This window comes from Leguminivora glycinivorella, chromosome 14, assembly GCF_023078275.1.
Source record: "Leguminivora glycinivorella isolate SPB_JAAS2020 chromosome 14, LegGlyc_1.1, whole genome shotgun sequence".
Classification (NCBI taxonomy): domain Eukaryota; kingdom Metazoa; phylum Arthropoda; class Insecta; order Lepidoptera; family Tortricidae; genus Leguminivora; species Leguminivora glycinivorella.
The window spans coordinates 3,532,183-3,556,507 of NC_062984.1; the positions used below are offsets into that span (position 1 = coordinate 3,532,183).

Here is a 24,325-nt window from a genome sequence, read left to right on the forward strand (position 1 = left end):
TTACATGAAACACCTACCTACTTTAAAATAAAATAAAAAATGTTGAATTTGGTTAACATTATAAAAGACCTCACGCAAGCTGTGCTAATTAGTTCGCGAATTCGTCGAGAGGTGGCGCTAAACACAATTATGCTCATTAGAGAACCTATACTTCTAGCCTAGCCCAGTCATTAGAATTATGTGAGTAACGTAAAAGTTTTGTAGGTACGGAACCCTTGGTGGGCGAGTCCGACTCGCACTTGGCCGGTTTTCGGTAATAGAATTAAAGATTTTTTTTTTTCAGTAGCCTACCTAGTGTCCCACTGCTGGGCAAAGGCCTCCCCCCTAGATTTCCAATCCTCCCGATTAAGTGCAGCATCCGTCCAGTTGTTAAGAAAGGAGTCCAGGTCATCCCGCCATCTCTTTCCGGGCCGACCCCTCGGGCGTTTTCGTTTTGGCACCCACTCCGTAGCTAGCTTAGCCCACCGCTGTGGATGCATACGCCGCAGAATTAAAGATAGTAAGTAGAAAGTTTGACGACCGGTCTGGCTCAGTCGGTAGTGATCCTGCCTGCTAAGCCAGGGCCCTGGGTTCGAATCCCGGTAAGGGCATTTATTTGTGTGATGAGCACAGATATTTGTTCCTGAGTCATGGATGTTTTCTATGTATTTATCTATTTAAGTATGTATATCGTCGCTAAGCACCCATAGTACAAGCTTTGCTTAGTTTGGGGCTAAGTTGATCTGTGTAAGGTGTCCCCAATATTTAATTATAATATATTTATTTAAAGTACACAAATTAAAGCCAAAAATGAAAAATATATCCTTTATTTGACATATTGTTAGTTAATTATATATAGGTACAGTCAACATTTCTTAATTGCTAATATATACACTACTCATGGTATTGTGTTCCTGCCGGCAAGTAAGGCTGCCAGAGCTCAACGAGGGTGTGCTGGTGACGGAAGGACCTACGGAACTAAATTTGTTCCGCCTGTTGTCCTGTGAGTCGTCGGCAACCCGAACCCTCTTTGGAACTTGTACTCTCCTTTTTGCTGTGTACTTAACACAGCAAAAGGGAGTGTACAAGATTCTAATGGGCTGGCAACGCGCATGTGACACTTCTTGAGTTGCAGGCGTCCATAGGTTACGGCGACCGCTTTCCATCAGGTGGACCTTATGTTTGTTTGCCACCGACGTAGTATAAAAAAATATAATGTAGGTAAGTTACTTATATATAACATATCACATTGGTACAGAGTATAATATTTATCATTTGATGGATGGAATAAACTAAGCTATCTCTTTAGATTCACTTATTTGCAACGCAAAAATCCGCAGCGCCTATTAAATCTTACGAGGTCTAAACCTAAGCCAGTTGCCTCCTGTCACCGACATGCGGAAACCATCTTTGATAGAGAGGGAGATCGGGATTATGCTCTTCTCGCACGGAGTAACTTCCATATTCAGCAGAAGCTGGTATGCCATCACCTTGACCTCGCAGAGGGCGAATCTTGATCCTGGTGAAAGAAAAAGTATTGAAATCTTACAGACATTGGTTGCAGAGGCAAAGTTTCATTTGGGCTCGCTGAGCCAACGTGTAAGTAATTTTTTTTGCAAACGATGAATATTTTTTCCTTGAATTTTATTCGAGACAGCTAATGGCAAAGATTTTTTTGGTTGACTTTATATTTTATTTATACTTTATTTGTATTTGAGGAGTGTCTTTTCAAAAGGACTTATTTCTATAAGTCAACAGAGGTTATTTTTATCTATGTCTTCCTAGAGAAATAAACCTTGTTGACTTATAAAAATAAGTCCTTTTGAGAAGACACTCCTCATTTGTGCTGGTAAGTTTTAGTCTCTACATCATAAGTAGGTACTCTATACTATAAATAGGTAGTACTCTAAAAAATGATACACCATGTTTGACTAAGTTGAAAATCGTACAATTTTCTATGTGTACTTACCAATGCAGTTCCTAGGTCCCAAACCGAAGGGCATGTACACGAAAGGATCAATCTTGTGCTTGTTGTCTTCAGAAAAGCGTTCTGGGTCAAACTTCTCAGGATTCGGGAAGTGTTTGGGATCGTGGTGGTACGCCCATAGTGGTATTTGTACTGCGTGTCCTTTGCGGAGCTGAAATGAAAAGAGTATTCATTAATACACTATACACACAACTAGGCATCCAAGTTTTGTAGGGTTGAGATCAAAATTATATTGTATTAGAGCGAAAGAGTGCTTTTCTAACTAAGAAGTGTTTTTCATTTATACTTTAGGATTTATTGACTTAATTTAACTGTAACTTCTATCTTGGATAGCGTCTCGTGGACCCTATGTCGTCTTCCGAGCGTGCGCCTACAGAGTGTTTGTCCATTAGTGGGACACATAAATCTATATAAATATATAAAGATAGCACTTTTTTGTTTTACATCGTATTGTACATACAGAGAACCAAAATGGGCATAAGATAAGATAAATTTAATATCGTTTTTCTACTCGTCGACTGTACCTAATCTGTCAATTAGGACACCACAGACTAAACTATAAGTGCTAACTTTTGAGTGTTGGATACTCTATGGCAGTTCCGACTCAACTATAATAATATATGTAATCTCATTATAGTTGACTTTAAGTTAACTGTAATAATTTCAAAAATAGAACATCATACAATTTAGTTCTATACTAATTTGCGATACCTGGCAAATTTTTCTGCATCTGAAATACATTTTTTTTTATTTTGTCGCGTTATCGGCCAATCAGAGACGGTTATTACAAACAATTGGTTGTTAGGTAATTCGATGTTGATACAACGGTGAACGACGCTATTAACATTAATTTAAACTTGCATGAATGATGATATTTCCGTCCATTGATGATGAAGATGATGATTCGTAGAAAAAGTATTGTATACAATAGTGATATAATTAAGCTTTTCACTCTCGTACCGTACTATTAGGCCACTCAGCAAAGCTTCGTGGCCTAAACATGGTACTCGACTGAAAAGCTTTGTATTATATCGCGATTGTATAAAATACTATTATTCAGATTTTACAACCCCTTTCGAATCGTCAAAATCATATTATATTATATAAAAACTGAAAAAAATGTTGGCTTGGTTGAAGTCTCGGTTGCTCACTTAGCAAAGCGCTGGAGTATCGATCCAGACGCCGTGAGTTCAAGTCTCACCCAGACAGAATTTTCCACTCTTAAATTGATACAACATAAGTTGTGTATGAAATTGCTATTTAAATACTCGTACTTACAATGACATCTTCGGTAGCTTTGTCATTGGGTTTGCCGAGGTTGTAGTCTTTGACACAGAGCCGATCCACCATAGGAGCTCCAGGCCATTTTCGAAGAACCTCTGAAATTAAGAAATTAATCATCAGTAAGAACATTTTGCATCAATATTACTTACATGTAAAAAAGAAGAGTGTCCATATCCAAAGGTGAACAATTGACCATAACTGGTTTTATAAATATACCATGAATAAAAACCGAGTCTAAATAGAGTAGCGCCTGTTAGGAGATCTGCTCCCAGGTTGGAGCACGATGGTGATTTGCTTAGAACTTAACTAATCACCAATATGAGAAGAACTACTCGTATCAGTGGAACTCACTTCCTGCATGTTTATGTCCAGCCTACTATAACTTAAATCAAGAGTGGATAGACATTTAGGTAAACATGCTCCATTCTAGACTGCATCGGCACTTTCTATCAGGTCAGGAGATCGTAGTCAAATGGTTTACCCCAGCGCTGGATTTCATCTAGCATTATTCTGAGTTGGGTCCATTTCGTGATGTGTACTGCTCTGTTTTCAGTTTTTTTTTCTTGTCTATACATGTACCTATGTGTTTGTGAATGTCACGAATAAATGTCTTTTATCTTTATTACTTGTTTAAAGAATAATTCAAAGCTCACCTGAGATGACCATATCCAAATACGTCATATGCTGCACCGAATTGTAGTCAAACTTCCCGTTGTTTCTCTTCTCGTTTTCTCTAATCTCCTGCACTAGTATTTCTTGACATTCAGGGTTGACAGCCAGCTCGTAGAGAAGGAACCCCATGGTGGTGGAAACTGTGTCGTAACCGGCGAAGAGGAATATAACTGCTTGAGCGACGAGGTCCATGTCAGACCATACTGGAAATCGATACAATGCTCTTTATTGCACTCCTCAATGAAACATACACAACAACTTAAGAGCAGGGTGCGTAGCCGAATGGCACTAACGCTCACGAAACGCTCACGAAACGAAACGCTAGTAGATATCTATCTCTATCGCTCGTGCGTATTGGCGCGACAGAGCCGGACTAACTGGCGTGGCGTTTCGTTTTCGTTTGGCGTCGGAGAAATGCCATTCGGCTACGCACCCAGGTAAGAAATCAGGTAGGTAAAATAATAATTTACAATAGAAGCAAGTAATTTTCTTAATAGATGGTGTAAGGTAAACTCATCTCATTCGATGACACGCCTAATTCGGTGATACAAGCTTTGAATGACTATTCCGAAAGACAATTTTTGGTTGCTTCAGCGATTTAGGCATGTCACCGAATGAGGCGAGTTTACCTTAAGCGCAGTAGATTAAAAGATAGATAGATTAATAGATAATCTACTTCACGAAAAAATACATTATAAAAGCATATAAAAATTCTCATCATGATTGTCATTAATCATAAAATTAAAAATTTAGAGATAACAGAAATAACATTCACAAATCATCATAGTTGTTAGTTTATCCAATAGGTAAGGATCGTCAATATAAAAAAAACAAATGAACAATAAATACGAATTTAAGTTGAAATAAGTATGTAGTAAATTGAAATAAAAAAATCGATATTTAAACTGTCTAAAGCGCTTTTGGTCTTCACTGCCGAAGTCTCAGAATTACCTACAGGGTTATAGACCTACTTCAAAAGGGTTTCAACACAATCTAAAGGAACATTATGGTATCATTTCGCATTGAACATAAAAATAGACGTTTTTAAATCTCCAAGAAAAGAAGTTCTACCATTTAAGTCAATGTTCGCCACTCAACGATGCATGTTGTCATAATATTCGATATAAGCAGTACCTGTTTTGTTTTTGACTTTTCCAACATCTGACTCTTCTACTGTAGCAAATCCAGCGTGTTCGTCTTTTGTCGTCTTTGTATCATGTGCCAGTTTTCCTGAAATAAATAAAGCAAAGCTTTTTTTAATTTCTTTCTTTATTTACAGGGCCCGTACCTTTCATGCCGATGACATAAATCTAACGTCACGCTGCATATAGGATGATTCAAGAGTTTTATTTAATAATTCATCAATCATTTCATTCATGACTTCAAAACGAGTCTATTCATGCGTGAAATAATTAATACTTACTTGATACGCGAAAAGTAAATAAAATTATTTGTTTATTTTTTTACATCCATTTTATTAAATATGTTTGTTACCATATTTCAATACATTATTAAAACAAAACAAATTGTTTCCTTTTCATTTCACGTATGAAGTAGGTATTAATTATTGAATAGCTTACTTTTGAAGTCATTTGTACATGATAAAAGTTAATTGATGAATAATGATTAATTATTACAATAAAACTATTTGAATCACCTAATAAGCAGCGTGACGTCAAATTGATGTCATCGGCATGAAAGTTACGGGCCCTGTTTATTTACTTTCTTTACTTACCATAAACTTTATAAGATTTTTTTAACGTTAGGTGGTGTCATTACTCATTATGTGGTACAGCAGGCAAAGAGAAGTCAATTGACCTTAATGACTGCTCGGAGCAATTGCGTGAATCGCTCAAAGGTACAATTGCCGTACAGTATCATACTTTATCAAGACCTTTTTTCTCAAAGTTATCTAATATAAGACAGTTACATTCTAAAATGATACAGAACTACGATTAAGGCAACATATCTTTGTTCGTAAGATTTCCATGGATTACCTAAACGGTCAACCAAGTCTTGGCACTAAAAAGGCGAGAAACTTAAATTTTCTATGGGAATTAAACTTTCGCCCCTACATTTTCCATAAATTTTTAAGTGTTATGGCTCGTTGATAATTTCGCCAACAGTAACATCAAGGTTTCCCGCGTACTAATCTAATCTTGTTTTGTCAAACAAACTTTGGACCCCCATTTCATCCCCTTAGAATGTGAATTTTGATAAATCCTTTCTTAGTGCTCCTCTAAACCTTAAAAGGAATCTACGTGCCAAATTTGGAATCTCAGTCAGTCAGTTTTTTTTAAATATATATTTAGATTGACCGGTGAGCCATACATTTTTCAAACATGCCGCCTTTTTAGTGCCAAGATTTGGTTGGCCGTCTATATTTTATGGTTATTACCTTTCTTGGCTTCCATCAGCAAATGAATCATGTCAGGGCGGTGGATGTGCTGCTCCTCGCGTTGTTTCATGGCTCCTAGGACTACGTTTGAGAAGAACTCTGATATCTTCGCGGGAAATATTGCCAATTTAAGTGCCTGTAACAAAACGGTCGAGTATTCGTTATCGGTTTTATTGAAAGTCATGAGACGAAATGTAGAAATGAATTTCGAAGGAAAAGGCTGTGTGAAAGATGATATGAAACGGAAACAAGTGAATGATGAAATCACGGGCGATATAGAGGTTTCGAAGAGAATTAAAGGATATACTGCCAACGCCAAATGACTGGGATGTGGGCAGGCGAATCATGGAATGACCCTCACTAAATGAGGAAACAACGAAGAAATATAATGTGAACAGTTCAAATTGTTTTCATGTACAGTCAGTGTCAATAGTATCGGATGAAAGAACGCACCAAAAGTAACTGACACACTAAATAACTTTTCTATTTCTAAATTTAAATAAATCTGTACTGTTTCTTGTCACAAATGCCAAAGATTAATTGTTTTTTTCTGATTTACAGACACACTGAAGAAGTAGCTACTTCTGAAGCGTTAGTTGGTCCGATAATAATTTTGATGCTGACACATAATCACTGTTTTTACAGAAATAAGTAGATGGTAACATTTACTGACCCTGCTATTAATCAATACATACTTACAGACATAAACCAACTGCCGTCCTAAGGTAAAAGGCAGCTATTCGACATTTTGCCGAAATTGACTTATTGTAATATTCGTAATGTACAGGTTAAGCTGCATCGACCACTTTTTTCCGTTTTTCGATATGTTGCCTAGTTTCCGAGAAAATTTCTCTAAAAAGGCAGTATTTGCACTAATTTTCCAAGATTTCCTAGCCAAAAAAGCAGCTATTTAACAAAACTAAGCTAAATCAACGTATATGCAGATATACGTTTTTTTACGCTCTGGTTAGGTTGACATGTTATCCAGTATTACTAGCCTAAAAGTACGTAAAAGTGAAAAACTAGGCTAAAAATACGTACAAGACGTTATACGTAGTTTTAGCGTAGGATTTTGATCAATTTTTTAAACTGATACTAGTCTAAAAAAGCGTATATACATTTTTTCTGTAAAAAATGTCAAATACGTCATTTAAGCCTAGTATCGCTCGATTGTTTTACAACACAATATTAGTCTATAAAAACGAATAAGTGTTATACGTTCTTCTTATTTTGTATGGGTGTCATATTAAACGTAAAAAAACTTTTAAAATGAGTGAAAGTGCTGAAAACTAGCCTATAAAACAGTATATGCTCCAACCTTTGTCAATCCACCCGCCAGCCGAAAGATACTTTATGCTATGGAAAAGTCATCAGTGACGAGCTGCGAGCACCGGCGCAGCTTGTGGCTGACAGTACGAGAGCGCAGCTGGCTTTTTTCGCGCGAAATATTGATCGAAACCAAACGAAGTTAGGAAAAATACTGAATGATTGCATTTTTGATACGTTTTAACAATAATAACTATTGTTTACATTTCCTACATCACTTCTATTGTCATTTTTATTCGAGATACAAACATTTAACTCGATTTTCAGATATTATTGCTCGAAAGCAAATACGTCTTTTTAGCGTAGTTTGCGGTGGGAAAGTTGTTCGTATATAGTTTTTTTTGCAGCAAACACTATATGAGGTATATTAATATTCCACGGTTTAAGTATTTAACGTTATCCTTTTTGGTTTAATTTACAGTAAAACAAGTAAATAATTTGCAATTAATGAATGAGAACGTTAGAGATGAATGTTGATATAGAGAGGGAGGGGTAAATCCAAACAACGATGAATGGATTATGTGAAATAGGATATTAGAGAGAAAGATATGAGTGTTGAGATGACGAAAGAGGAGAATGAAAGAGGAAGACCTGTTCTACCTACCCCACATAAAATGAGATAAGGGTATGAGGAATAAGAAGGAGAAGTATTGGCAGTAGTCTACATTTTCAACTATGTTTTATTTTACAAACATGGAATATTAATATGAATATAATAGGAAATTGAATATGAAAATAACCATATTTTTGATAACCAGTATCAAAAAGCATAGGCATGTTCGTGTGAAAGTTAGGCCTATATAATAAACTTACGGGGTCATCTGGAAACAGTGGCAGTTTCCAGAAAATCCATTAAATGACTATTTTGTTGTAGTCGAATTCAATTTATAACTAATTATTTTGATTGACTTTGATTTTGATACTCTCTATAAACTTTTGGATCGCAATTTTTGTATTGTAACATTGTTGAAGATTTTTATGGTTACTAATCCAGTCATTTCTGAATTGCTCGATGTTATCTGTTTCTTAGCTTAATTCATTTCAGGGTAGTTCGACGGATTTAATGTTTTCGCAACAAACTCGACATCATTCTCTTGATACCAGACCGGTACTTGGCGAGCGTAGTGAAAAGCAGCTTAATCGGACCAGAAGAATATTTGATCCCTGTACTTTCATATAATTAAGCAGAACCTGCTTATGAAGGCATTCCTTCTTGTAAATCTAGGAATGTAAGTTTCCTTAAACAAAAAACGAATGGACAAATTGCTTGCCAAACCACTTTTTGCCCAAATTTTTCGCAAAAAATTTTATCGTAGGTATTTGAACCCTATCAGAGGTTGAGGTACCTCTTGGTCGTTTAACTTCTGAGCTCGAGTTTTGACGGGAGATTCCTGAGTTTGGATGCGTTTTGGATGTATTTGTTTCATGTATATAACCAGCCGCAGTGAATGACGCTCTTTAGCTTACTGAACTATTGCTACATATTCGCACAATCTCTAATAGAAATTGGTAAAATTGTTTTTTGTTTGCAAACTGTTCGTCACATAATAATTATATTATCTTTTTCTCTAAATTTTTTTATAGAAAAGAACCAGGTTTTTGGAGCGACCATGAAATTCTTCTAAACTGTATGTGTATAATTCATGCGAAACCATTTGGTAGTAGGTAGTGTAAACTGCTTTCTAACTCACATCTTGTGCGGCCAATTTCATAGTCATCCAAATCCTTTGCAGATAGATTGGTCACAATTAAAACCCGTTGTTGTTCTACCTCTCATCTTGGCATTAAAATTACATAATTATAATTTATTTTGCCTCCAATTCTCAGAAGTGACGCGATAGATTGACATATGACATATGATATAAAAATTGTCCTTTTTTTCAAAGCAAAATAACAAATTGACCTTTTTTATCATTACTTACTAACTTGTTTCCATTAGCAACGTAAGAAAGTTTCCACAAAACTCCGAATTAGTACACGTATGTTTAGTATACAGACGGCACTCTTATCATCTAGGCTTTGAGGAAAAATGACGATTAGATACTAATAATTGACTACTTACTGACTAATTTAAAAGAGCAGGTATTATTGTGTACTGTAAAAGTTTATTATATTATATTTATCACTATCCAAAAAGAATCGATAAATCTAGTTTTTTCTTTAAGTAAATAGGGACAGAATGGCGTTTTCTTGTTTCTTTAATACATACGTTTTTAAACGACGTATTTGCATTTTGTTCCAATTTCTTCCAAATATACTAATCTATAAAGCCGTATATACGATTTTTTTGATAGTATGCGTTCTTTTAGACTAGCAGTACAGTCGAAAATCTGGAAAACTCACTAGGATACTAATTAAAAAGGCCGAATAACTACGATACTGCCTTTAACTTAGAATCTCGAGTGCTAGATGGGCATTGTTGCTAAGCAATAAGATAGTATGTGATTATATACGGCGTTATAGCCTAGTTTAAGAGAAAATCCTAGATTAGAACACCGTATAAAGCATGTTTTACCGCTTTTTTGACTAGTAATATCTACCATTTTTGAAGCTTAATACTATGCAAAAAGGCTTTTATCGAATTAAAAAAAAACCAGTCGCTGTACAAACACACAAATAATGTCTAAAATAAGTAAACACTTATACCTACTACATACAAAAAGAAATAATGAAAAAAGTTAATCCGTTTTGTAGAAATTCAAAAAAGAAGGTTTTTTGCGATTATCTCAAAACTAGCTTTTGTCGAATAGCTGCCTTTTACCTTAGGACGGCAGCCAAGGCACAATCCTGTAGCCCAGGAACCTCATCTTAGTCTCGAAAGTAAAGCTGGTGAGTGATTTGCTCATCTTGTAGAAGTCATTCTCATTTTGTTGCGAGTTGACATCGAGGCCGAAGGCGCAAGTAGCTATTACGTCGTTGGCGTAGCGCGTTGTCAGGTCTTTGGCTTCTAGGTCGATGTAGTCGACTGGAAATTAGGTTAGAATTAAAATTAGAGAAAAAAATTGAATTAGGGTTGGAAACCTTGAAATGTATTCAATACAAATTGCCCGGTATGTCCGATCTCCCTCCTTCCTGTATCTGTGATAGCTGCATACAAGAATCTCCCGAGCGTCTAGTGTATTAGTTAGTTCTATAGCAGCTCTGATTTTGATGCTAAGAGACGCTTGTGTGGGGTGACGCAAACGTGTATCTAACCATTGTTTATTTATTCTACATATGTAACGACGACCGGTCTGGCTCAGTCGTTAGTGACCCTGCCTGCTGAGCCGCGGTCCTGGGTTCGAATCCCGGTAAGGGCATTTATTTGTGTGATGGGCACAGATATTTGTTCCTGAGTCATGGATGTTTTCTATGTATATAAGTATGTATTTATATATTTAAGTATGTATATCGTCGCTTTGTACCCATAGTACAAGCTTTGCTTAGTTTGGGGCTAAGTCATCGATTTAAACTTTCCTAGATACACTATCACCTACAAATTCGACACTCAAAAGTGTCCGATCGCTAAGTTGCAAATGTGTGCGTCTAGTTGACAAACGAAAACTTCGCAATGTAGTAAAAACTACTTTAATTTTTTTACAAAAACAACGTTATTTCTTAGTACTTAAAGTTCAATTTCAAATGCAAGCAATTGGCGGTTACGACATTAATGAATGTGATCATCGCGAAAGCCATAAAATTTTATTACCGCAGATCGCAGGTGTGCATATTTTTAAACAAATCTACGTCTTATTGCAACCAACATAAGTTTAATTTCGTTCGCGCTGCAACAATCTAAACGCCATTTTTACATTGGGAACGAGGATGGACAGAGGCATCATGGGAGTCGCACTATGAGATGAAAGGCGAGAATGAGGAAATTTGCGGTATTTTTGCGAAAAACTGTTTTAAAAAATCCTATTAGATAGAAAATTTCTTAAGGAACAAAACGTTTGGTATAACATTTTTCGAGATTTTGCGTATTTTAAGCGAAAAAAATGAGTTTTTACTGTATGATATTTTTATTGATATTATCTCAAACAAAAAAATATATAAGGTACGGCGGGACAATTTGGACTGGGGAAAATTGCAACTGATCAATATCTCCACGTTTTGCAATGTTTGCATTATTAAATAGAGTCAACTGAGGTATATACAGGGCGTCCCACGGCGATGCCACATGGAGGGAAAGTACCTTAAATATCGTTGATAGCATATTTTGCTGAAAGAAGACTTCATTTTATTTTCAAAACTTAGTAAAAGTGCATTCAATTTTTTTTAATTTTTACTATGAGGACTTATACAGGGTGTATTTTGATAGCGGGTCAGTAAGGCCGGTATGAGATCCCGTAGTCCTACATGAAAATAGTCTAAGGGGACCATCCATCAATTTCAAATTTATGAAAAATGGCATTTACAGATTTTGGAAAAAACATACAGGGTGCTAGAAAAAGGGCATTTTTGACAAACTTTTTTTTTTGACGCCAATCGATCCCATTCCTATCCAGTATCAAAAGCTTGTATGGGACCAAAAAAAATGTCTGGCTAGAAAAGTCACAAATCACGAAAAACTTTTCCCATACAATTTGTATGAAATTTTTTTTTCCACATGGTATTTTTATGATGCCAATCGATTCCACTCCTATTCAGTATTAATAATTGCTTAGGGGTCAACTCAAGACAATGCACCAAAAAAAAAGTTTGTTAAAATGCCCTTTTTCTCGCACCCTGTATATTTTTTCCAAAATCTGTAAATGCCATTTTTCATCAATTTGAAATTGATGGATGGTCCCCTTAGACTATTTTCATGTAGGACTACGGGATCTCATACCGGCTTTACTGACCCGCTATCAAAATACACCCTGTATAAGGCCTCATAGTAAAAATTAAAAAAAAATTGAATGCACTTTTACTAAGTTTTGAAAATAAAATAAAGTCTCCTTTCAGCAAAATATGCTATCTACGATATTTAAGGTACTTTCCCTCCATGTGGCATCGCCGTGGGACACCCTGTATATATATATATATATATATGTGTGTATGTATGTATATATATATAACATACGTGTGTGTGTGTGTGTGTGTGTGCGTGTAGTGAGTGTATGTGTAGCGATTATGTGAAGGTAAACAGTTGAGGGATAAAACAAAGAAGAATAATTGAATGATGACATTAATTTATTATTCTACGTAATTTCTTTCAAAGATTTGTGTGGGTAAATCTTCTCTCCGCTCCTCAGCTATAATCTTGCGCCATTTTTCCCTTTCAACGTCTTGTTTTGGGAATCTGGAATAAAAACCTTTTTTATTACTTAAAAACGAATTTGCTATTCCCGGGTTGTTTCTTTTTATAATTAAAGTAATTTATAAGATATGTATTAATGTTATTGAATTGAAATCATTTATTTCAGACTTATTGGTCCATAATAATAAATAAATACATACATTATTAATATGAAATAGGCTTCTTTTACAAAAAATATAAATTAGCGACTCCATCATTCCATTTTTAACTATGTTCCACTTCAACCATCTTTTGTCGCCGTCCGCTCATTACTAGTATAGCGCGAGAGAAAGAGACAAACTGCGTAAGACCAAATCAAGGAATTTACTTCAATTATTCTAGAAAATAAATGTTTTTAGTAAGTTAGGAAGCCATTTTGGCCACAAATGCATAACATTATAAAATTATTAACAATTACTTACCTGAAATACGATACGTCATCCTTTTTTAACGTATATAAGGTGTTATTTTTGCACTTTTTTACGGAGCACTTGCAGAGAACATGCCTATGTTGCCGACACGGCGGATGAAGCGCTACTGACCGCCCAATTGTGCTTAGAACATTTTCAAGCACAATTTGCTGCGGACACATTCTAAGCCGTGATGGTGCATCTAGGTAGTTTAGAATCTAAACTTTAGATCGATGGGCTAAGTTGATCTGTGTAAGGTGTCCCCAATATTTATTATTTTATTTATTTATTATATAGGTACCTAGTACCTACTTAGTGGTTAGATAATACATATGTATTTTAAAACATGTACATGTTTTTCGTACAACATAATAAATGAAACCAAAGCACATCGTCTCCGTTGGCTCGGTAATCTTGAAAGGATGGGTGAAGGAAGATCGGGCAGCCAAAATGGCCTACTTGGGGAGACCGAATGGACGCCGTCCTGCTGGTCAACCAAAATATCGTTGGGCGGATAGAGTGGAGGTAGACCTCCGTGAGCTCGACGTCAGCGAAAGCTGGTGCAATACCGCTCAAGACTGAGCAAAGTGGTGTGCTCTTTTGTTGGAAGCCAAAGATAATTTTGGGTTTACACGCCAGCCAATTAAGTAAGTTCATGTTTTTACCTTCAGATTGCTCAATCTTAGTCTTCAAAGCCCTGATCATCTGGTCCCCAACTTGCACCATGAACGGCACCATCAGTCGGATCTTGGAGCTGGTGAAAGCTGGGCTGAGGGCAGAACGCATGTCTCTCCATTCTTCGCCTGCAAATAATAGGTGGGCCATTTTTTTTAAAGTTTTTTGTAACATGAGTATTTTTTCAGAATCGCGAGGTCTTTCTATCCTGATAGTCTCCTATTCGAATATTAGAAAATTGTACCAAGATTTCCATACATTTTTTAAACCTTCCATTCCGTTACCGCTATACAAAATATATGAAAAAATGGTAACGGAATTGGAAAAAACCGTGGGACACTTTTTTTTCTCCTATGGATTGAAAGAGCTCGCGATTCTGAGTGAAAACCACATAAAAATTTCCAAATCCAAAAGAAAGTGGGGTGGACAACTTTGAAAAAAAAAATGGCCCCGGTATTAGAGTTAACTTTCCTCTGGGAGGTGGGGCGTCGCCTGCAGGAGAGGGGTCACTCTCAACCCCCGCTCCGGGTCGTTTTTGGCTCAGAGGTTGTCCATCGTGATTTAGTGTGGAAACGCGAGTGTGATGGGTACTTTTGCATCAGGAACGATGCGGGGTGGGTTGTTTGACTAAGGGTCCCCCCACATCTAGCGTCTCGCGAGCGTCGCGTCGGGCCAACTCTATGGGCAAAGCCTGACGCCGCGACGACGCGGCGTCTTTTTCCATACAGTTGGCCCGACGCTACGCTCGCGAGACGCTAGATGTGGGGGGACCCTAATATACACGGTGTAACATGAGGAAACCTATTCTGGCCTTTATTAGTGATACCCTCTGTAAGTGAAACAAACATTGTATTATACCTATCTAACTGAGACCCTGAATAAGTGGAATACCTCTTTAACTGAGATAAATTTTGTCGTCCCTTGAAGTCTCACTTATCTAGGTCTCACTGTACAAAGTGTACATTAACCTGACAAATATCCCTAATAGGGCACTGTTTTATCATCCCTCAAACAGCGACACAACTCATTAAGTTAATTATTATTATTGTATTGTTCAAAATTCTACCTATAATAATTCTACCTACCTAACCATATATATTTAAAAGATATGTTTCCCCTCCCCTCGCGCCTCGCCCCGCCCGCGCGGCCCTCTAATTAGTGGTTGACACCTATGACAGACTGTTATAAGACATGTGCGAAAACGGTTGTGCTTCCGTGATGAATTGTGGACCCCAGCCAATCCTGCCTGCAGTTCCTGACTCCCGGAGAGAAGGTTAGTGCATGTCTTTGACCACCTTGACAGATTTTTGTATTTCTATTTTGCCCCCTCTTGTCCGTTCATAAACATGTATTCTTGTTTTTGTTTATGTTCACTAAATCTAATTATACTAATAGTTCAAGTCCAAAAGTCCTGTACATATGTTTGTCCAAAGATACTGGTCCATGATGTGATAACCTATAATTTTATTGGGCAAACATCTAACTTTAAATTAATGAAGGTTTAAAAATGTTTGAATGATGTATTGTATGTTGGTGATCCTAAATAAATAACAATAAAAAAAAATAAGAACTAAGAGCTGTCACTATCTTTATATTTATCCACTAGATCAAGCAAACGTATCTACTTAGCGTGTCAAATGAACTCAGTGAAATCCACTGAGTTGTCCGTCTTTAATCGCAGCTTGCAGCTTTCGGGCGTCAATTTTTGTAAGTTGAAGTCAATCAAAACATAAAAAATGCCTCGTTACGTGATATTCAATTGCAACAACACAAAAATTATGAACAATCAAGAGCCTGAGACATTTAAAATTACAGGCAAGAAACAACTTCAGTACAAAATTTGACACGCTCGGCCCCTATACAAATAGATGAACTTGTTTCTTCTATCTAAATAAAGTTCTGTGTATTTATCACTAGCTATTGGCCGCGGCTCCGCTCGCGTTAAATTCTAAAATTGCGGTATGCTCCACGCAACTTCCTCTTTTTTAGGGAAGTGGGTGGTTAGAAAGAGACAAAAGTAGCCTTATATCATTCTCCATCCCTTTAACTATCTCCACTTAAAAAAACCACGTCAATTCGTTGCTTTGTTTTGCCGTGAAAGACGGACAAACAAACACACACACTTTCTCATTTATAATATTAGTATGGCTTACAAGAAGTTATGTTAAGCCCGTATAATCAGAAAGTTTCTTCAGAACGATTAAAATAAAATTCATGTAATGATTCACGATTAATCATGCACTTGGCTTTGGTCCGTCCGGGCGTATCATTAGGCCTGACTTATAACGGCGTGCGAACTAGCATGCGATTTCAGTTACATTGCGGGCTGTTGTCACATACAATATTGCATAGCCATCAAATACCGCAATGTAATAAAACTCGTATGCGAGTTCTCGTACCGTCGAAATGGGTCCATTATCATGCAATCCTTTTCACCCTTCTTATACGCTTTTTTTTCTACTGGCCTTAGCGTCTATTTCAGACGATTTATGGTCCGAGAGACATTGCTTTTGATGACTAAAGAGACCTATGCAAGAGCGACATATTTTGCCACATAGCTGACAAGGGAAGCTTGCAACCGATTGCGACGTTCCGCTATGGTGTCTTCTTTCTCTTTTGTTAGCAAGTGCCGCAAACCAGGTCTCATCGATGAACTTGCGACCATCTCCAACGCACTTTCGCCATTCCGTTCGCTTCTCCGCAAGTTTCTCCCAGTTTTGGTAGTCGATTTTAAAGGCTGCCATGTCCCTCGTGGCGCAGCCCCAGGCCAGATTTATAGGCAGTATATTTTTTTATACTACATCGGTGGCAAACAAGCATACGGTCCGCCTGATGGAAAGCGGTCACCGTAACCTATGGACGCCTGCAACTCAAGGAGTATCAGGTCACATGCGCGTTGCCAATCCATTAGAAACTTGTACACTCCTTTTTGATGTGTTAAGTACACATCGGATACAAGTACGTCGGGTTGCCGACGATTCAAAGGACAATATCATCATCCATGCGTTATCCCGGCATTGTCCATGGCTCATGGGAGCTTGCTTTTTCTTTTTCTTTCATATGTGTAATTTATTTCTGTTTTAATTTATATATATAGTGGTGTGACTACTTTAAGATAGCACAAGTTGAAATATTTTCAATAGAATATAATTTGACTTGTGTTAATTAGAATAAATAGATGTACCTTGTTATATTTTTTATCATGTGTATCGTGTATCCAAGTACCTACTTTTATTGATTATTTTATCAAAAAACCGGCCAAGAGCGTGTCGGGCCACGCTCAGTGTAGGGTTCCGTAGTTTTCCGTATTTTTCTCAAAAACTACTGAACCTATCAAGTTCAAAACAATTTTCCTAGAAAGTATTCATAAAGTTCTACTTTTGTGATTTTTTTCATATTTTTTAAACATATGGTTCAAAAGTTAGAGGGGGGGGGGACGCACTTTTTTTCCTTTAGGAGCGATTATTTCCGAAACTATTAATATTATCAAAAAACGATATTAGTAAACCCTTATTCATTTTTTAATACCTATCCAACGATATATCACACATTGGGGTTGGAATGAAAAAAAATATCAGCCCCCACTTTACATGTAGGGGGGGTGCCCTAACGAAACATTTTTTTCCACTTTTTATTTTTGCACTTTGTTGGCGTGATTGATATACATATTGGTACCAAATTTCAGCTTTCTAGTGCTAACGGTTACTGAGATTATCCGCGGACGGACGGACGGACGGACGGACGGACGGACGGACGGACGGACGGACGGACGGACGGACAGACAGACATGGCGAAACTATAAGGGTTCCTAGTTGACTACGGAACCCTAAAAAGGAGCTCTAACCAAAAAGATATCCCAATATGTAATTTGAAACGATCGTAATAATGTGATAAACTAACTGCCCATCATCAAAGTAGTAGCAAATGATAGCGGCTCGTACCAAAGACTTTTAGGAACTTAAGTACCTATAAAATTAACTTCAGTTTTCGACGAAGGAAAACATCACGGCACTTCATTTTTCAGTGAATGGAACAGTAATCCCGAAAAGGCATAGTTAGCCTTCTGTGTAAGAAGATCATACGGCTTTAGTAAAACCAAGTAAAACTATAGCACAACGGTCGATTCCAAGAAAACATACCTCTCAAAGAAACAAGATTTCTGCCAAACATTGGTTCAGCTCTAGCGTCAACCATGATCCTTCGGTCAACGAAGTGATCGAAGTCCTTGACGGTGATTCTCTTCAAGAGTTCAGGGTCCTTCACGATGATGTAGGGAGTCAGGAATTCATAACGACCCACCAACCTGGGAAAATAAGATAATGATAAAGGATAAAAGATGATTATGACGATCACATAACATGCACATGTACAGACATCAGACATAAAACAACGAAGAACAAAATTACATAATAGTGTTCATCACGAAATGGACCCAACTCAGCATAATAATGTAGCCAGCGCTGATCTTCCGTAGGGCCCATTTGGTGATGCCACGACAGATAACACATTTGGACACATAAATATAGTTAGTTTCGAATGATTAAGTCCTCAGTTTCTTGCTATTAAAATCGAAGTTGTTGCCAACTTAGCTTAGTCTGATTATATAAGGCCTGACTTCGAGTCCCCTTTTGATTTATTTTTCAGTAGTGGGACAAAGGGGGCATGTTTTGTCCCGTAGTGGGACAAAGTGGTGTAGGTACGGTACCATAGGCGAATGCACCAAGGAGGTGACAGGTGAAGAACGTTGATGGAACGTAACGTAAAAACATATAATATACATCAAAAATATTTACCTCTTATTAGGGAAGCTGTTATAGAGCATGAGTGTACAGTCACCGGCATAAATAAGTAATGATTTCTGTACGTTGTCGCTTTTAATCATTTGACAATTTCGTATGACATTTTAAACAAGACGTTAATGTGACAAGGTAAAGAAATCATCACATATGCTGCTGACTGTACCTAACATTAATCATGTGATCCTTCAAGAATGTTTGACCATATTTGCTAAGAGCGGGAGTTATTTTGTTTTATTGCATGACAGAAAAAAGTAATGTAAATGCAACAGAACTAGGCGTAATTTTCAATGAGGAAAAAATATAGAAATATACCTAAGAAATATAAAAAATATTTACCTATCACCAGGGAAGCTGTTATACACGCGGGTAAGAACATCAGTCATGTGTTCCTTCAGGAACGTCACGCCAGCCATGTCCCCTAGAAATGGGACAAAGGGTCCATGCTTTATCCCGTGCCGGGACAAAGTGGTGTAGTTATGGTACAGCCAGGCGCTGAACGCGACGACAACGCCGATTAAGAGGTAGATGAAGAACATTGCTAGAAAAAAATGTGAACATTTGAAAAATAGTACAATTATCACTACAATTATTAACGAGTGACCCTCTTGCCGGCAGCTTTCTCGCGCAAAGAATTGCTGTTACAATACAGCGCGGGAATGCTGCTTGCGTGATGGGCACCCTGCCGAGGGGCCAGGGCCTGGAGGGTGTTTTTTTTTTAGATAAGTATAGTTAAATATTTTTTATTCTCAATAGTGTAATATTTAATTTATACCCTATTTAATTTTAATGATTAAATGATTTTTTTTCATTATCACTTGGGTATTTAGAAAAATGGATACGGGAAAGTGGCTCAACTGCAGAATGCTAATATGCCATCATTTGTTATCATTATCATTCACTTGCCCATTCCCCATTATTATTATAGGGAGGAATGGAGGAAAATCCATTCCGCTCTATCAGCCGTCATTTCCATACTAATACCTTTCACTCTCAAATCATTGTTCACACATTCCATCCATCTTTTCTTAAGTCTTCCACTACCACTGTATCCATCCACCTTCATATTTACCACTCGTTTTATAACATTGATTTCATCCCTCTGCATTACATATCCATACCATGCTAATGTACTTCATTTGATATTTGCCAATCGCTTTTCGGTGAAGGAAAACATCGTGAGGAAACCGGATTAAGTCCAATAAGGTCTAGTTTACCCTTCGAGTTGGAAGGTCAGATGACACTCGCTCGCGTGAAAACTGGTGCCTACGATAAAAATTGGGATTAGTTGTCAAAGTGGACCCCAAGCTCCCATGAGCCGTGGCAAATGCCGGGATAACGCAATGAGGATGATGACCATGCTAATCTACTTTCTCTCACCTTCTCTGTCACTGGCGCTACTCTCAGGCTTCCTATTATATACCTCTATATTCATTCCGAATCCTTTCCAGTCTTGTCACACCACACATCCACCGCAACATTCTCATTTCATTCACATGTAGTTTTCTCTCATCATTCTTCTTGTTTGTATGGAAATATTAGTGTTTAATGACTGGAAACTCTACAATTCACAAACATGTTTTTAACAGTTTTTAATCCACCATTATATCTGTCTTTAACACTTTCGAAACCGGGCTCTACGCGGCGCTACGACATTTTCGCTACATACGGGGAAACCCATGTAATCGGCTACGCTTCTACGAGCGGTGTACCCGACAGTCGGGTTCTTGGTAGCGAAAGTGTTAACGGAAAACAAAAAAAAACACGGAGTATACATACATCTACAAAAACAAAACAGTATTCGTTCAAAAACGAACACAAAACTTGTTTCTGTAATCACAGAGATAAAATTTAATGAAAAAATTGATATGGCCCTGACCATCACAATGACGCTTTAAGTGGCCTCAGGGTCCGTAGCCAAATGCACAAACACTCACGATAATATCGTTGTCGTTGCTATCTTTATCGCTCCTCCATATTGGCGCGACAGAACCAGACTGAGCATTTCTTTTTTTTCGCCACTTTTATGAAATGATATCTTTGAAAAAAAAAAATGGTATTTCAACTCAGAGTCACTGGTTTTTTCAATCCTAGTAGTTAAAAAAATTGTCCCATACGATTTTTTCTTATTTTGTTACCATTTCCGTACATGTTGTGTGGGGTAACAAAAGAGGAAAGTAACAAAAATGTATGGAAATTATGTGACACTTTTTTTTCTCCCAGTGAGATTGAAACCTACTCGTGATTCTGAGTACAATTGACCTAAAACTCCCTAAAAAAATAAAAATAAAAAAATGGCAAAAAAAAAGATATGCTCGACTGCGTTTCGATCGGAGTCTAGCATCAACGATTGTCATTTATTTTCGGTTAGGCCGGCACCTTAGCCAACGTTCCAATCTTTTACCTCTATATTTCACTTTATCTTTTTTTTGTTATCGTGGCGCCATAACTCATATTTTTCTATCACTCTTCATTAAAATAGTAGTGTGACATAAACAATTAATTTCGTTCGCTACGGAACGTTAACGATCGGTATATTGGCTAGGCCTCTCTGGGTAGATAACCGGGTGACCTTCGAACTCACAACAATATTATCATGTCCTTACGCTATTAAATAATATGTAAACAAACTATGATCATAATAGATTGACGCTTCGATACGAAAAACATTATGTCGTGATTGTCACACCAATTTAAAAAAAAAAACAAGAAAACTTTGCCCATTACAAAAATCAGCATAAGTACTATATTTAAAGGTATGAAATTATTTTATCGAAATTCAGTAGCAAACCGCTCTAATTATATTTCACCCAGTTCCACGATCCATTGAACAAATATTTTTAACTGATTTATGAACTAAAACACTCATTATAATTTTAAAAATAAACGTTTCACGGACCACTCAAGACACTCAATCACTGCTATAAGGTAAAAAAACTAAGACAATAAAGAATATGTACCTTATTTTCCTTATAACTCACAAAAATATTATAAAATTATGAATGACGTTGTAACTAACGCTGAGTTGGGTGCAAACTGGCAGTAAAGTCCCGTTTGGTTATATCATCCATCCTCTCAACAGGTTTCAGCGCAAGTGCTGAGGCCAAGTCTGTAACGAATACAAGTAGGTGCCCATATGGAAAGAAAAAAAAAACACACACATTTTTGGGGCTAAAAGAAAGAAAAACATATTTATATACGTTTGGAAATTTATTTTTTCACCGATTTCTTTTTTGTAATTTGTACGCATTTTTTTTCTATCGAGATTATTAGGAATGTCACTTTTGTCAGTTGACACATCTATACAGGATGTATTTTTAATATACCTCATATTTAAAGGTTTATTATTATAAACCTTACGAAACATAATTATTTTCATTTATTATATATTCGCTCTTAGAAAAAGACAAAAAGTAGCGTAACTATGTCACTCTCCATCCCTTCAACTATCTCCACTTAAACTCCGTTTTGCCGTGAAAGACGGACAAATAAACAGACACACACACTTTCCCATTTATAATAGTATGGATTCAAAATTAGTGCTTTTATTTTTTCATACAAAATAATTTAGCACGCAATGAATGCTATTTATATGTATGTTAGCTAACTTGACGTATAAACTGCCAATTAGTTCCGCGTCTTCGAGATACGCAATACATTGTTGCTCAATATTTTTTTTAAATTAATTACGCTCTGGTAATTAGGACCAAACTTATTATAATTACTTATTGTATGGGTTCCCAGAACTAAAACCTCAGTCTGGTTAAAGTTTGAGGTAATATCAAAAACACATACTGTATATTCTTTGAAGTGATATATTTATCTAAAACCTATACCTAATTTTAGGATTCCATTTTTGTAGTTCAAATTCAGATTTTTTGACAATTCAGATTACGTCATACACTCAAACTATGAACTAAGGTATAATGGGGCAAATCTCGACTGGGGAGCACTTTTTGACACTATGATGTTGAGTTTTACATGTATACACCGAACACGCCTACCATATATAACACTTATTAAATAGAGTGTAACATTGTAAAACATGGAAAAAATGGATCAGTTACATTTGCCCCCCAGTTGAGATTTGTCCCGCTGTAATGTACCTTAAGTATTTTTTAACCGTGAACTATATTGTTACATAAACAATCCGTAGATTGCACAAGCACATTTTAGAGACTTGGCTTGTATCACAACGCGTGTATTCCGGTATTAATTTCACAAACCTGATTCAAACTGCATCAGTGTGTTTTCCAAGTTCGACGAACGGAACCACTGGACTGGCTTATGAAATAGTATAGCAATAATGTTACTGTCAATGCAATGCATTTAAGGCATGACCAGTGTGCGTGGCCGAATGCACAAAACGCTCACGAAACGCTTACGATAATACCTTCCGTAGCTATCTGTGTCTATAGCTCTTGCGTATTGGCGCGACAGAGCCAGACTACATTTCTGCGGCGTTTCGATGGCGTTTCGTTTCGAATAAGTGCCATTCGGCTACGGGGCCAGGACGCGTAGAATGGCATTTCTGCGACGATGATGATGATGATGACAACCTGGCTGGTATTCGACTGAGTTCTGACAAAACGTCAGAGAGGACGCTACTGTCTAAAATAACAGAATCGAAAAACAGATGACTGGAGGCCGGTCACTCGATCTGCAGAAGAAATAGTTGGGAAGTCTTGGCGTTGTTGGAGATTCAGCAGTTTAATTCGGCGGTTTGCTTGAAATAACAGGCGAAATGTATTTTATGATGTGATTTGATGTGTAACCAGTTTTGTGCAGTAAATTCTGTAATACGAACATGGTATTTCATTGAAAGTTCTCATAAACAACTACGGAAGGTCCTGACAACATTACAGTTCTGGTACGATACGCCCACGATCCGACATGTAAATAATAGCGTACTTTAATGTTGACATTTAATTGGTATGAAAAAGGGTAATTTAATTGATCTCATATTTTTTCAAATTTATTGAACAAAGACGTCGTTTATTATAGTTTGACGACCGGTCTGGCGCAGTCTGTAGTGACCCTGCCTGCTGCGCCGCGGTCCCGGGTTCGAATCCCGGTAAGGGCATTTATTTGTGTGATGAGCACAGATATTTGTTCCTGAGTCATGGATGTTTTCTATGTATATAAGTATTTATATATTATATATATCGTTGTCTGAGTACCCACAACACAAGCCTTCTTGAGCTTACCGTGGGCCTCAGTCAATCTGTGTAACAATGTCCTATAATATTTATATTTAGTATAAGTATGTTTAAATTATTAGACACAATACTCGTACATGACACAATAATATAAAGAAAGAAATGTCTTCTACTAAATCATGACTATATTATATTTATTTTCCCCTCACTAGCTCGGAAACACGTGTTTTGTCCTTTAATACCAGCGGGTAAAAACGCATTTTATCCACTAGTGGGTAAAGTAATTTGACCTTGAATAAAGTCAAAGTAACTGCTTTAAAATTAATAAAAGTAGGTGAATCTAGTAATAAAGATGATTTACCACCTGTGGAACTACTGG

The 24,325-nt window shown here is 36.9% G+C and overlaps 1 protein-coding gene across 1 annotated transcript; it reads right to left on the reverse strand.

The window, feature by feature from the left end:
- Positions 1 to 790: 790 nt before the first annotated feature.
- On the reverse strand, positions 791 to 21,816 carry LOC125233665 (cytochrome P450 9e2-like). Its single transcript, XM_048139739.1, has 12 exons — positions 21,748 to 21,816; positions 19,127 to 19,328; positions 18,131 to 18,294; positions 13,982 to 14,119; positions 10,425 to 10,611; positions 7,020 to 7,032; positions 6,321 to 6,456; positions 5,057 to 5,152; positions 3,904 to 4,125; positions 3,245 to 3,345; positions 1,949 to 2,117; positions 791 to 1,498 (listed from the first exon to the last, which is right to left on the reverse strand). Exons 2-12 carry the CDS (start codon positions 19,324 to 19,326, stop codon positions 1,326 to 1,328), a joined length of 1,599 nt encoding a protein of 532 aa, XP_047995696.1. The 5' UTR covers positions 19,327 to 19,328; positions 21,748 to 21,816; the 3' UTR covers positions 791 to 1,325.
- Positions 21,817 to 24,325: the final 2,509 nt, after the last annotated feature.